The sequence below is a fragment of the Aaosphaeria arxii genome (assembly GCF_010015735.1).
Source record: "Aaosphaeria arxii CBS 175.79 unplaced genomic scaffold BU24scaffold_2, whole genome shotgun sequence".
Classification (NCBI taxonomy): Eukaryota; Fungi; Ascomycota; class Dothideomycetes; order Pleosporales; genus Aaosphaeria; species Aaosphaeria arxii.
In genome coordinates this window covers 3,809,249-3,823,433 of record NW_022983475.1, presented here as the reverse complement: position 1 = coordinate 3,823,433, position 14,185 = coordinate 3,809,249, and the positions used below count along the sequence as shown (strand labels likewise).

The window sequence follows — 14,185 nt, the reverse complement described above, 5'->3', positions numbered from 1 at the left end:
CTACTTGCAGGATATCGGTCCTTTTTCTGAAATCTAATTGTGACTATGCAACTTTAGTCTTGTTGATACATGCACCCCGCACTTTGTCTTCCAAGCAACAGTTAGCTCGTCGATCTAGACAAGGAGCGGTACCTCGGGTGATATGCATCCGCTCCTAACCCAACTGCAGTCGAAGAGTCTCGCCAAGTACAGCAGGAAGGTACTCCTAACTGAATCAATTCAATGTTTTCAATTTATAGCACCTGATTTCGATGAGGATTTTTCAAATTGCTCAGATGCGTCACTGAGCGTTGACCACGTCCATAGTTTTCGGTTCCTCGCCTGGCTCGAATTCGACGACAATCAGTTATACTTTGCACCAGTAGCATGGCATGCTGCTACATTGCAGCGTCAATACTTGGCCTTGTAATCCGCAGTTGCGAGGCTCTCGATATCAATCTACATCTACAATACAATGAATCGGTAGAAGACCAATACAATGACGACCATACGGATTTTAGCTCGTCGCCTACGAATAAAGGACTACATTGCGGGGTCACGCTCATCTCGATATCGGGAATGACATGTGCTGCCTGCACATCAGCAGTTGAATCCGCAATCAACGATCTCGACGGAGTGGAAGAAGTTCTTGTCTCATTACCATTTCAGGAGGCGCGAGTGCTGCATAACGGGAAAGTCGACTTGGAAGAGATGAAGCAGGCGATAACGGATGTAGGATATGGTGCCGTAATCGGGGAGAGACAGGCAAGCCAGAAGATCAATGTCCTGAGGCATACCGAAGAGTTGGCAGAGTTGAAACTTGCACTGAGGGGACTTTCACTCTCCTCGGGGATCATCTTCGCTTTGGGCACTGGTATTCAATATTTGGGTTTGCAGTGGTTGATGAAATACCCGATTTTTCGTTTGGGCCGATCAATGGTTTTATTGCTATGTACAACAGTTGCGTCGTTAAAGTATGGACACTGGATCTTTAAGAATGCCATGGATGCTGCTCGACATTGGCGAACCAACATGCACACGCTGATTACAGCATCAACATTGGTCGGCCTATCCCTGGCTTCTCTGAATCTAATTCGAGACGCCCAGTCTCAGGAGTCTCAGTATTATGACTCGATCATTGGAGTACTCTTAATCGTAACGATCGGGCGTTACATGGACCTACTCTCTCGACGGCGTGCAACCGATACTTTTGCGGGACTACATTCTCTACTGGACCAGACATCCAGTGTCAAACTCTCCAAGTCCGGAAAACGCATCGCGACCAGTTTCGCCCGTGTAGGCGACGAAATCATTGTCGACGGATTCAACGTCGTGCCTTGCGATTGTTATATCGTTTCTGGGACTTCAAATGTTAACGAGGCAGTGCTCACGGGCGAGTCATTTCCCAAGTCTAAGGGAGTTGGCGACCTACTCCTTGCAGGATCTCGTAACGGTCCTGGCCGGCTGGTCGGTCGAATCAACCAAGATTTTAATGGATCATTTCTTGCGCAGCTTGTTAGGAGTGTGGAGCAGTCCTTAACTACACATGTATCGGTGCAGCATCGTGTGAATAGTATTACGCAGTGGTTCGTCGCTTGCATCTTCGCAGTCGCGTTTCCAACGGCAATATGGGAGTATATCAGAGCGACTAGAAGTGGGGATGCGTGGTGGGCGCTTAATGTCGCAGGACAAAAGCTAATGACGATTCTCGCTGCGGCATGTCCTTGCGCTTTGGGATTGGCAACGCCGTGTGCAGTGATGGCTGGAATTGGTAAGATCATCGAAGCGTGGGAAAAGTTCGATTTTCATTGACATCTTTTAGATGCCTCATGGCGCCACGGTATCCTTATGCTGGAAGGAGGTGAAACCATGGAACGCGTGCGAGATATCTCACACATTGTAATGGACAAAACAGGCACTCTGACTCGAGGTGTTCTATCTGTGAGCGATCTGTCGATTAACATCGACTGGGAAGGTTCGAAAGATAAACTTGCTGCATTGATATGTGCAGCTGAAGAAAAGGGCATGGCTGCTCATCCTTTAGCAATGGCGGTTTTTCGGCATTTACTCCCAGAATCACAAGGGTTATGGAAAGTGTATCAAGAAGCTGGTGCGATACGCATGCTGGAGGAATCACCAGGCAACGGCGTTAAGTGTGAGGTGGACCTTGGGGACGGTGACTGGCAATCGGTATTCGTGGGAAGCCTGGACTGGCTAAGACAAAATAGCATCACAGGCCTGGATCACAGACCTGCGTCTGTTGGAGATGGTTCGTCAGTCTTTGTTGGGATCAATGGTGACTTGGCCGCCACCCTGATCTTGCAGGTAGGAATGTTCCTCATTTTATCATTATTTTCTATCTGACATTCTTCAAGGACACCATTCGGCCTGACGCAAAATCAACAATTGATGCCCTAAAAGCCCAAGGCATTGAAGTCAGCATGTTGACTGGTGATCAACCTGCCGAGGCTGCGCGGATCTCGAGAGAGCTTGGTATATCTGTAATGGGGTCTGCAGCTAGACCGGAGGTTAAACTGCGGCATCTGAAGGCAATACAGGAGGGTGGTGGGAAAGTGCTTATGGTATGTAAATCAGCTCAAACTTCATCGCATAACATACTAACCGAAACAGGTTGGAGATGGTATGAACGACGGGCCCAGCCTCGCAGCAGCTGACGTTGGGGTGATGATGTCCAACGGGCGCAAGTGCCTCACCTCTGGTGGATCCGTGTTGCTTTTGCAGCCACAACTCAACTCTATTCTCACTCTGCTGAAGATCTCGAGAAGGACCATGCTGCAAGTGAACAATAACTTGATGTGGGCCATATTTTACAACACGCTTGCCGTGACATTGGCGATCGGTTTAGGACAACCAATTGGGCTGAGTATAAACCCGCCAATTGCTGCAGCGATGATGAGCATGAGTAGCTTGTTCATAACCATGCAAGGCCTCATATTACGAACAAAATTAGCTCCTTATTCATCTGATAAACTTAGTTAATTGCTAGAATAGAGAATAGATCAGCGTCTGTACAATATCGCAAGAAAGTACGATCGTGGTGCTTTACAATCTCTTTCTAATAGAGCCTGCTCTCTGCTAGAAGGCGAGTTCATTGAGACAATTTACGGTCGAAAGAAGCGACGAATGTCGATACCTCATGTTGGAATTCATCATTGCTCAGAGAAGCTCTCAAACAATCCAGGCGATCGCAATGCAAATACTCCCTTTGGTGTGATGCAGTCCGCCAAGTTACTCGAAGCACCAGATTATAAAGGTGTCCATTCAGTCTCGACTGCTGACAGTTATACAGCCTCAGACTGGATCGGTCTACCGAGAGTGTCTTTCCATCAGTCCGTGTCAAATATGTATCCATGAGTTGGTACTGTTGGGCATGGACAAAGGGAGCATCTTCTGTAGGCGCGAGAAGGTAATGTATTGTAGGCACCTCAAGATTGACCTCTTCACATGATGAGGGTAGACGAAGGGCAATGATTTGTTTCCTTGCAGCATCCAAGTAGGTGAGTGGGTTTCCATAATGTATCCCTGACCAAGTTATCCGCCGCCAGTGCGCATGGGGTAGTAAAAGTTTTTCCATAGCAAGCGGATCTTCCATGTCGGTCAGAAATGCGTGAAGATGGTACAAATGTTTCCCGAGTTGACTGGAAATATGGAACAATGGGTGATCCCACCCATAGGAGGACCCCCCTATGCTATTTAGAGCTATGTGGTAGGTGGCACCTCGAATTGAAATGGGATGTGCTTCCATGTAGATACGGCGGCATGTTGCAAGAAGGGATATGTCGGCGAATGTTCTGTGCTCATGTGCAAAGCGCCAACGATGTCGCGTCCATGGAATAGGACGAGAAGGGTCATCATGCTGAGCCAGAACGTACTCGTATATCATATTGCGTAGTTCGTTTGGCAACTTGGTGAAAAGCGGGCATTCACGCTGTGAAAGGCACTGACTCTGGGTAATTTGTGCCAATCGTCTTCTTGCAGCACGTCTCATGAGTCTACGGTCACGTGCGGCAACGCTCTTGAGTTTCCCCATTCGCAGTATGTTTCTGAGAACTATATCAGCTAAAAGCGTGGGATACCAAGACGGTGACTACCTACGCACCTCGGTGCTTATTACGGTCACAGCAAAAATATTTGGGTCTGCAAATTAGGTACAGCTCCGCCCGAAGCCCGACAAATGGATGGTTGATGGAGTGGATGAGATGATTGTGGTGAAGAGGTTCTCCATGCACACCAATTCCCCCACATTAGTATCCTCGATTTCACAGCCGCTAATTGGCCACCAGTAGAACAGCGATGAACATGACGTCATTGCATTTAGAACATGTTTGGCTTCCAAACTACATCCCACTTGTAGGTATATTTGTATTACATGGAGAAACTTTCACTGCGGAAAGTTGGAGTAGCTTAATGATTTCACATCATGCCACTGGGAAATAACACTCGATTATCCTTGCAGTCTGTGGCTATAAACTTTTAAACCGGCTATCGGCCTCAAATCCATGGCGCCAAGTCATTCAGACATAAAGATTCGCTCATTGAAACATCGCAGCGTGCTCGATCGAATTGAACTACATAGATGGAATGAGATCTCTTGTACCCGTCCTTTCAGACGTTCTTTCGGACACACCACACTTGTCGTTGAAGACTTCATTCAGGCATTTGCCAGCTGCCTAGGCAAATATTAAAAGCTACGCTGAGATACAGACAGAAACATCGTACGATCTACGTGATTGAGACAGCTTGTATACAACTTCAATTCCCTGGAAACTTAATCTTGGCCCATTCCATGGTTTTTCTTATTGCCTCATCCTGATCAGCGACAGGTTCGTAGCCGAGCCTTTGCTTGGCTTTCTCGATCGACCAACATGTCCCTTGATCCAAATGGTCCACATCATCCCTTCTTGTGTGTGGCGTTCTGCTACCAAATGTAAGGACCTTGTAGGCCCATTCACCGGTTGAAGCCATGGCCTGAGCAACCACCAGTGGAACAACCGAAACCTCATCCGCTTCCACGGGACTTCCAGCTGCGGCGTAACATTTCCTCGCGAAATCGAAAAAGGGCTGGGGCTTGCCGTCAGAGATGAAGAAAGCTTCTCCAGCAACACCCTCGCCTCGGACTGGGTCCAACAGGGCTTGGGTGGCAAGAATATGGGCTTCAGCTGCCTTGTCGACATAGACGAATTCGAACATCTTCGTGTTGTTGCCAACCTGGGTCTTGTGCTCGTTCTTGTGTATACTCTCCATTAGATGCGGTACAAAGACAGTGTCTCCTTCACCGTAGAGTCCAGGAAGTCGTATCACGGCCGTCTTGAGGTGATCTCCATTTGCTTTCAGCACCAGACCCTCGGCCATAGCTTTTGTCTTGCCGTACGGATGATGCCAATCGGCATCTACATACAGCTCTGCCTTATCCTCAGTCAGTGGTTCCTGCGAAGGTTTGACTGCGGATTCGCTAGATGTGTACACAAAAGCCACTGTCTCAGGCGTCGACAGCGCAGCTTTGAGGAGGACGTTGGTTCCCTCCACATTGGTCTGGTAGTGGGCGTCGGCAGTATCGTTGTGAAGTGGAGACGCTGTATGGATGACTGCGTGAGGCTTGATTTCGTTGAAGATGGACCTGACCTCTGCATCGCTGGAAATATCGGCCGCAAAGTATGAAACTCTATCTCTTGTTTGTTTTGGATTACGACTGAGAATGGTAACATTCGCCGAGGGGTCAATCAAGAGTTTCTCCACGATCTTGTTTCCGAGAAATCCACTGCCCCCCGTGATAATGTATCGTGTCGCAGCAATGGTGCTGGGTCGCCGCTCCATACTTGGAGCATTCAAAGTAGCCATGATGATGCGCGTTGTTGTAGATTTTGTTCTTTGATTGAGGATGGCAAGAATAAAGCTCTAAAGACGCAGTCACATCACTTTTATATACTCCATCTTGGTTCTGATATTATTATCAATGCCCAGAGCAGCATCCTTGGCTGACATAACTGTACCTTATGCCACATAAATCCAAACCTACCATAGGAGGCATCACGCCACCTTACCAAGGAAAGATACCTAGGTAGGCATCGCATCTTGACACAGCCACCAAAGGTAGCAGAACTTGATTTCCCTGGCTCTTGAAAATGTCGCGATTGTAGCATAGTTGAAGTAGACGTTGGGTTGTCCGCACGATGAATAGCTGCCAAGTGTGTTTTGTTCTGCACCGCCACAAGATTATGCGTAATGATCGAGGTATCTTGGTTGCACTATCCTAGTCTGCTCTTTTGTTTCCTTCGAGAGTATTGGATACTGGATTTCGGTCACTAAATGGGAATTGGAGTCACCGTCGTAAACAAAGTCGTGACAAAGTTTAATTGGGGCGGAATGACTCTTACACGAAGCCACAAGCCCGAGTTGTGTTACGAGGTAGCTCGAATAAGAACACAGAATTGCAGAGTACTCCCGCGTGCATGGAGAACGTAATAATTTACATAATAGTACTATGGTTACTTCATGAAAGCAAAATTTCACATTGCGCCGATGCTGACCAAATTGGTAACTTTTGCAATGCACGTCAAGATCTGTCGCGTGCCATGCTCGCCTTAGTAGCTGGTACTTCTGAGGCTCCTTCACCATCCAGTTTACATTACTGACACTGTCAACTCAAAAGTGGATCTCGTTAGCGCTCATAGCTTTTATATCATTCAGATTACCGTTCTATGATGCCAAATCATCCAATCAATGTTGATGCAAAGTGAGCAAGGACAAGTATCCTCCCTTCTGTGCATTTTCGAGAATTGATTGCTACGAGTAGTATCAAATTATCAGAAACGATTCTTCCAGTGCAAGAACGAGAAGGACATAATAATAAGTTTGTCAGTTGTTCTGGAGCATGCGCTGTTATCGATGGCGTCTTGTGGCATATGGCTATCGTTGTACATGGGGATCCTGGGTTAATATAGAATGCTTGCAAGCATTGGTGCGTTTCCGTCACTTGACAACCAACCTTCCTTATCGATACAAGGCTATATGCCTTTATTTGTTCTGTGATTGCTCTTTGCGAAATCAAATTCATTAAGTATGAATCAGGAAGGTAATCGGCCTAGCCACCCTTATCTGCGCCAAATCCACCTTCTCTTAAGATTATTCGCATCGGAAAAGCCGTCCTGTCCCATTCGGAGGATTACTATAGAGGCCGATCTCCCGCGCGGACTTGCTTGGCCAGACGGACGAATGCTCTTTAATGGGGAAGAACTTAAGGCAATTCATGCGCTTTTTCTTGGTTTCGCCTCTTCAGGGCAAATGGCGGGAGTCTTAATCAATATCCAAGCCGACCTCCCATAAAGGGTCGAAATGCTTAGCGACGCGGCTTGTTTGCGATTGAATATTTGTTGTCGACGTTGTGACCTTGCCAACGTATAAAAAGACGATGATCGCCGCCATGTTTGACCTTCAGTCCTGCAGCGACTTGAAATTCGGCCCCAAATATTTCCTCAGATCTCCTAGTTGAGCTTTCACAACCAGTGTTGAAAGACGTAAACTTTGAATATGCGTGCTTCAGTCTGTTTCGCTGCCCTCGTGGCACTTGCGACTGCCCTTCCAACACCAGGGGAGGAGTTGTACACGATCGAGCTCGCACCCGGAGAGACCAAACAAGTGACTGAGGCAGAAAAATGGAAGCTCAAGTCCGTAAGTAGAGGGACCTGGCATTGTATCCATTCTGGTGCTAACTTTTATTCTCAGGAAGGTGTGAACTTCTTCGACATCACCGAATTTCAGGACTTCCAGCCCACGATTGAGAAGCGCCAGGCTGTCACATTCCCTTCGACGCTTACACAAGGAACTTCAGTCCGCGCATTGAACGCAAAGCTCAGCTCATCGAACATGCAGACCAACCTGCAAACATTCAGCGATTTCAACAACCGATACTACAGAGCCACAACAGGCAAACAATCTTCTGACTGGTTGCTTGCTAAGGTCAAGAGCTATGTACCCGCCGGATCTGCGATCACCGTGACCGCGTTTTCACACTCCTTCGTCCAGTCGTCCATCATTGCGAAGATTCCTGGAAAGAGTGTAAAGACTATTGTTGTTGGCGCTCACCAAGATTCTATTAACCAACAGAGTCCTACTAGTGGGAGAGCCCCCGGCGCAGGTGAGTTTGATATCCCGAGAAATGATGAAATCGCATGAAAGTATCGAATGCTAATCGCACACCAGATGATGATGGTTCTGGCACTGTGACCATTCTGGACGCATTCCGAACTCTTCTTACGAACAGCACCATTGCAAGTGGTCAAGCTCCCCAGACAATCGAATTCCACTGGTACGCTGGCGAGGAGGGAGGTCTCTTGGGCTCCCAGGCTATCTTCAACAGCTACTCATCAAGCGGACGTGATGTCAAGGCCATGCTGAACCAAGACATGACTGGCTACACTCAGGGCTACAAGAGCGCTGGTTTGACTCCCAAGTTTGGCGTCATCACCGACAACGTCAACGCTGCGTTGACTGCCTTCACCAAACGCGTTATCACTGCTTACACCAGCGTCGGATTTGCGGATGATAGGTGCGGTTATGCGTGCTCCGATCATGCTAGCGCGACAAGAGCTGGATATCCCTCTGCTATGATCTTCGAGTCGGAGATGGCCTACGAGAACCCGTACATTCACACAACTTCTGATACCATCAACCGCGTCGACTTCGCACATATGGTCGAGCACGCGAAGTTGGTCGTTGGATTCGTCGTTGAGTTGGCATTTGCTGCTTTGTAAATATTTACAATTTATCTCATTATGATCCTTCATTCTTGTTACACAGTCGGAAACCTTAATCAATCCAAACGAATTGCTGGAAGTGAGTCAACTCCGCTATGGGCCCCCGAATTTTTAAGGTGGCAAACGTACACAGTATGGAAGACTCGACTGCTTGCTGAGATCTGCGTTCATTAGGGTTGGCATTATAGCGATAATCGACTTTTGACTCGGTGGCATACCTCATGATGCACCTATCTCACCCAAACGGTTGCGCGTGAATCGCTTATGCACGACGAGATACATGGAAACAAAGGTCACAGGGAAACTTGGACAAGAATGTGTGTAGGTCATAACCGGATTTACCGTTATATTGGAAGACCGCATTCACTACCTAAAGAATGAATCGAATATAAAATATATATACATAACACTGCGACGTAAAAGTGTCGCTACAAAGACTCTTGAAATGAGAGACTTATTTTTCCAACCGCTTATGGACATCCTTGTGAGTTTGCATTCGGGCTCTGAAAGTCCTTATCGTTTAGCAAGCATTGACGTCGGCATCAGTGAAGATGCAAGAGGAGCTTGGTCCACTGCTAATCTTCTTTGGTTCAGCACCAGTGTCGTTGCCTTCAAACTCGGTGCAGATCTCCTTAGCTTTGATGCAGGAGTTGGTGATGGTCGCAGTGTCACCGAAGTTCGTGTTGATACCAACAGCAGTGGAAGTTCCACCCTCAGCAAGAACACCATCGAGAGTCACATGTCGCTCGAACATGGTCTTGCAGTTTCCGCAGGATCGGTAGAGCTTGCCGAAGTCAGAGACGTAGAAGTTGGAGATGGCGACAGTTCCGCCGCCGTTGTGCTGGACGACCTTGTCGGAAGCGCCCTTGGCTCCTCCACCGATCACCTTAGAGGTACCGGAATCCTGCTTGAGTGTTAAGGCATCCTCGCAGACGGCTTCCCACCAGACGTTCTCAATCGTGCAGGAACCAAGGCAGTGGACTCCTTCAGACTGATCAGCGCCGATGATGACGTTCTTGAGGGTAGCGCCGTCCTCGAGAAGGAAAACAGCGTCAGAATCACCTCCCTCGCTCTGTCCACCGCAAGTCACACCTCGACCGAAACGTGTCATTCCTCCATCAAACTCGCCAGTGACTGACATAGGTTCAGCGAGCGTCGACTCGCCAGCAGCCTCGGGGAAAGTGGAGCTGGCCTTGCCGCCACCGGTAGAAGGGGGAGTAGATGGTACGCTGGACGGGGCACTGGAGGGAGCAGCAGAGGCATCAGTGGAGGCGACTACAGAGGAAACAGAGGAAGCATCTCCCGAAGGAACGGCTGATGTGGCTACAGAAGCAACAGTGGAGAACCCTGTAGGGGCTTTGGTGTTTCCAGTTGATTTAGCGAGGGTGCTGGTGGCAGTAGCTTCCTTGGTTTCCTCATCCGTTGCCTTCGCACGCTGGGCTACGGCAATGGAGCTAGGAAATTCGAACTCGATAGAGGAGACTGCATCTCCAGGAGCACCTGTGGGAGCAAGAGCAGGGGCTTCAGGGGCACCTGAAGGAGGTACTGGGAGACCTGAAGGAGGCTGAGGGAGGCCCGAAGGAGGGATAGGTAGACCAGGTGCACCAGTTCCTGGCAATCCAGGCTGCTGCGGGGGCAGTCCAGTAGGGCCAGGGAATGGCGCTGCATCAGTCGGGAAGCGACTGGGAAGTCCTCCAGTTGGATTGGGAAATGGAGCACCGCCAGTCGGCATTCCGCTTGGAAGCCAAGGGGGAAGAGGACGAGAGCCTGGTAGTTCGGGACGGTTACCCTTATGTTCCCTCGGTCGTCCGAATGGAGGCGCTGCCTCAGCCGTGAGAACAAGTGCCAAAGTGGCAATGGTCGAGTATGAGAAACGCATGTTGTTATGAAGTGGCTTCGAGGATTTGCGCAGCAAAAAGAAGGACTGGTTTAAAGAATGAATGTGACTAGCACAAATCTCTGAAATGAATGGAAAAAAAAGAAGAATGAAGTGAATGAGAAGGTTGGTAGCGAAGGTAAAGATCTGAGCAAGACTGGCATCATTGATATTTTATACATTGTTGCTTGATGTGTATACCGGCCCGTGGTCAGGAGAGCATAACGCATCCCGTGGGTACTGTGTGTATGCGTAACGCCTGATAAACTCCAAACATAGGCGCCGACAGTGGGGATACCGATTGTACAACAATGCCGAATGCGGTGTGTTCCGCCAGAGACGCGGGAGCGGCGACAGCCTACATGACAGGGCGTTAGTTCAATCGTCTCTCATTGTAGGGAAATAATCTCAAGTAGCCTAACGTTTCGAAAGACTCAGGGCATTGTTTACTAAAGTCGCTAATCAGATCCACGGGTGGTGAAAACAATTTATCGGAAGGAAGCCAGATGTTTCATACTGGGGTTGGGTTCTTGGCACCCGCTTCAGACAAAATGACGGGAGTTAGAGATGACGCGACATGCTATTTCATAGTCTTGAAAGGAAAAGATAGACACCTAAGCGCGTGGTGTGTTGTTGTCCAACATTGTGATTCGGAAGAATGTAGCCATCCACGGAGAATTCTAGAACGATCGCAAGCATCGTCCACTCCACCATGTACTCCGTGCAAGGATTTTTGATTTTTCCATACTTTGTCGAAGAGCATTTTTCAACGAAAGACAAATAAAAGAGAAGTGCTTCTTGGCCGAAGAGAAGCTTACGTAGTTGTTCTGTGGGGAGTTGCGTTTATCGTGCCGATCGTTATACCGCATATTGTGGACCTTCACCATCATGATGCACTTCTCGTAAACCCTACACAGTATGTAGACGCTTGCCTGTGCAACATTATTTCTCCTTCAATTTATCGATACAACGTCCCATTAATTGTCTGAGTATCACAGTTTTGGAGCATTCTTGTCATCATATTTATTATCTCCATGCAGGGAAGCCCTCCCAACATTGAGCAAGTTAGTTTTGAGACACGGGAGTTTGCTAAACTTTTCCTCTACAATATCTTTAAGTGCGAGAAAAAATAGCTGAATAGTTTTCTTGATATCCGTTTCATATGCTGGAATCCATTTCCCGCAGATCCAAGCATCAGAACCACGAAAGTGTTCAATGAGTGTTGTGTGACGCTGCCCGTGCGCGAACAGATATGGTGACACTGCAAGGGGTACAATGGTTGTCGACGAAATCTCCATCTGGCGGTACTACGCGTGGCAGCCGTGATGAAAAGGGCAAATGGATGGGGAGAGGTAGGGTATGTCTAGGATGAAGTTGATCGTAATCTTCTCTTTCTTTGGAAACGTCGGCCGAATCTCCCCAGCCCACTTCGGATTACAGCGCAAGTTCCGCATTGAAGACATCATGACTCTATGAGGCCAGAGAGTGGGGTCGCTGTTGTTTCGCCCCTGGAATTTTCAATGATTTCTATCTATTGGAAGTCTAAGTTCCCCTACTGCTCCAGAGTCCATTGGATAAAGGTTCCATGCTTAATGAAACAGCAAATCTTCTGAGTGTCGGCACTCAGGCGTGAAATTTGAGAATAAAGTGCGATAGCTGAAGCGCATCGTATTTTGACGCTCATCGTCTTGACCATGTGCTCATGAAGCTTGAAACTGCTTTAGGTTTTCTAGGTATAGATGTCGGTTCAAGAACCTAATTATCGAGGAGACTATATTTATGTCACTTCAACGACGATCTATAGGAATAGAAGTATTCTTCATCTTCTGGTGACCTCAAGCATCAACCGATGACCTCTCGGTGCAATATTGAAACGATCCTCGATCTCCATCTCCCATGCCTTCATCTCTGATCCGATCCTTAACTTCAGCCCAGCATGCATGATTGCGCTCACAGCTAGATACAACTCTGCCCAAGCTAAGTTCTGGCCGATACAATTTCGACGGCCAAGGCTAAATGGCGTAAGAGAGGCTTCCATAGCCTCGGTGCTCTGCAACCATCGCTCAGGAGCGAATTGATCTGGGTTGGGGAACACTGCTGGATTTCGATGGTGGACCCAGTTTTGCATACCAACTACAGTACCCGTTGGCAAGGTGTACTCGTCTATATGCATAGGCTCCAAGAGAATGCGGGGCAGGGTTGATACAATCGTTGGGAAGCGTCGGAATGTCTCTTTGATGACAGCGTTCAGATAGGGATGTTGACGAAGTGCAGTCATGTCGCCTGGCGGCAAAGCGTTGACTCCAGTGTACAAGCGTTCCTGAATATGCTCATTCCCCGGCAGCGACAGTGCGTACAGGAGATACGTCAAAGTTGAAGATGTTGTCCCGCTTCCTGCGAACATGTAACCCATAGCTTCTTCAACTAGTTCCTCGTGGTTCAGACGGCGACCCAGGAAGCCATCGATACCTGTGGCTATCGGTGAGAGGAGATACTTCTCATCAGAAGACGACTTTTCCAGGAAGTGGTCGACCATGATCCTAGATTGTTCTTCCCAGTATTGATGGTTTCGATAAGCGTCGCCAATAAACCCAGGTACCTTGACACCGAGCCCGGTAGAACGTAGGAAAGGGAGAACGCCGTCGAAGATGAGGGTGGGGGCACTGCCGTCCATCGCATGCAAGAGCTTGAGTGAATCAGCAACACCATCCGATCCTTCGAAGTCTTTGGCAAAGGCAGCCTTGCAGATTGTTTCAAAGCTGAACAGGCCACATAACTTATAAGCATCGGCAGTGCCTGTATCTGACGTATTAGCTTCAATAAGCAGGCGTTGTGCAAGACTCTCTGCCTTTTGTTGTACCAAGCTCTCTAGCTTGCCAACAGCTTGAGAAGCATAAGGTGGGCTACTCAATTTACGACGTGCTGCATGCTCAGTGGGATTGCTGTTCACATGTTAGCAATGTTTCAACTTGTTATTGTAGCATTTCGTCCGTACGTCATCTGAAAAATGTTGTTCTTGCCAACGAATGTAGCATTGGCGTAGAAAGAAGGGTCCTTGACAACAGTTTTCGAGTTGGCGTAGATTGTCCGAATGTGGCGCCAACTGGCGATTGATACCTCGTTAGGACCTACACGAACAACATCACCATACTTGTGGTGTAACGCGTCAATTGCCTTCATACGCACCCAAATCAGCACTGGGAACGAGGACTCTGTAATAGTAACGTGGACTCACATAAGCTCGGCGACCCTTGACCCCTTCGACCGCAAGCGTGAGATTCGACAGTCGAGCCGCAAAAGGGCCAGGTACACGCCGTAACGAATTGCAAAGTAGACGATGTATCAACTTATATTGTGAGTATGGAGACAGGCTGTCCAAGAGGCAATAATATGGTAGATGCACTTACGACGAAGACGAAGGAGCAAAAGGTAAGGACTACAACCGATACGACAAAGAACGGATGAGACGTGGATTTCTCCAGCACGGTTTTGAATGTCATGATTCTCTCAGTAGGTGAGGTGGAAATCTGGGTAGATGCTAATGAACAGATCAAGA

The 14,185-nt window shown here is 48.2% G+C and overlaps 6 protein-coding genes across 6 annotated transcripts; 2 read left to right on the top strand and 4 right to left on the bottom strand.

Moving 5' to 3' along the window:
- Positions 1–320: 320 nt before the first annotated feature.
- BU24DRAFT_476925 (heavy metal translocatin) lies at positions 321–2,979 on the top strand (the record flags this gene model as incomplete). Its single annotated transcript, XM_033532953.1, has 4 exons — positions 321–1,750; positions 1,802–2,304; positions 2,355–2,561; positions 2,611–2,979. Exons 1-4 carry the CDS (start codon positions 367–369, stop codon positions 2,977–2,979), a joined length of 2,463 nt encoding a protein of 820 aa, XP_033388208.1. The 5' UTR covers positions 321–366.
- Positions 2,965–4,196, bottom strand: BU24DRAFT_419473 (uncharacterized protein). Its single transcript, XM_033527229.1, has 2 exons — positions 4,100–4,196; positions 2,965–4,043 (listed from the first exon to the last, which is right to left on the bottom strand). The coding sequence occupies exon 2, from the start codon at positions 4,028–4,030 to the stop codon at positions 3,089–3,091; it is 942 nt and encodes a 313-aa protein (XP_033388207.1). The 5' UTR covers positions 4,031–4,043; positions 4,100–4,196; the 3' UTR covers positions 2,965–3,088.
- A 357-nt stretch (positions 4,197–4,553) lies between these two features.
- On the bottom strand, positions 4,554–5,961 carry BU24DRAFT_419472 (NAD(P)-binding protein). Its single transcript, XM_033527228.1, has one exon. The coding sequence runs from the start codon at positions 5,836–5,838 to the stop codon at positions 4,753–4,755; it is 1,086 nt and encodes a 361-aa protein (XP_033388206.1). The 5' UTR covers positions 5,839–5,961; the 3' UTR covers positions 4,554–4,752.
- A 1,379-nt stretch (positions 5,962–7,340) lies between these two features.
- Positions 7,341–8,799, top strand: BU24DRAFT_365586 (Zn-dependent exopeptidase). The gene is made up of 3 exons (XM_033524274.1): positions 7,341–7,668; positions 7,723–8,134; positions 8,200–8,799. The coding sequence occupies exons 1-3, from the start codon at positions 7,528–7,530 to the stop codon at positions 8,748–8,750; spliced, it is 1,104 nt and encodes a 367-aa protein (XP_033388205.1). The 5' UTR covers positions 7,341–7,527; the 3' UTR covers positions 8,751–8,799.
- Positions 8,800–9,096: 297 nt separating this feature from the next.
- BU24DRAFT_419470 (polysaccharide lyase family 3 protein) lies at positions 9,097–10,775 on the bottom strand. Its single transcript, XM_033527227.1, has one exon. It carries the CDS (start codon positions 10,630–10,632, stop codon positions 9,274–9,276), a length of 1,359 nt encoding a protein of 452 aa, XP_033388204.1. The 5' UTR covers positions 10,633–10,775; the 3' UTR covers positions 9,097–9,273.
- A 1,670-nt stretch (positions 10,776–12,445) lies between these two features.
- Positions 12,446–13,809, bottom strand: BU24DRAFT_476919 (cytochrome P450; the record flags this gene model as incomplete). Its single annotated transcript, XM_033532952.1, has 2 exons — positions 12,446–13,571; positions 13,625–13,809. The coding sequence occupies 2 exons, from the start codon at positions 13,807–13,809 to the stop codon at positions 12,449–12,451; spliced, it is 1,308 nt and encodes a 435-aa protein (XP_033388203.1).
- Between the last annotated feature and the right edge of the window lie 376 nt (positions 13,810–14,185).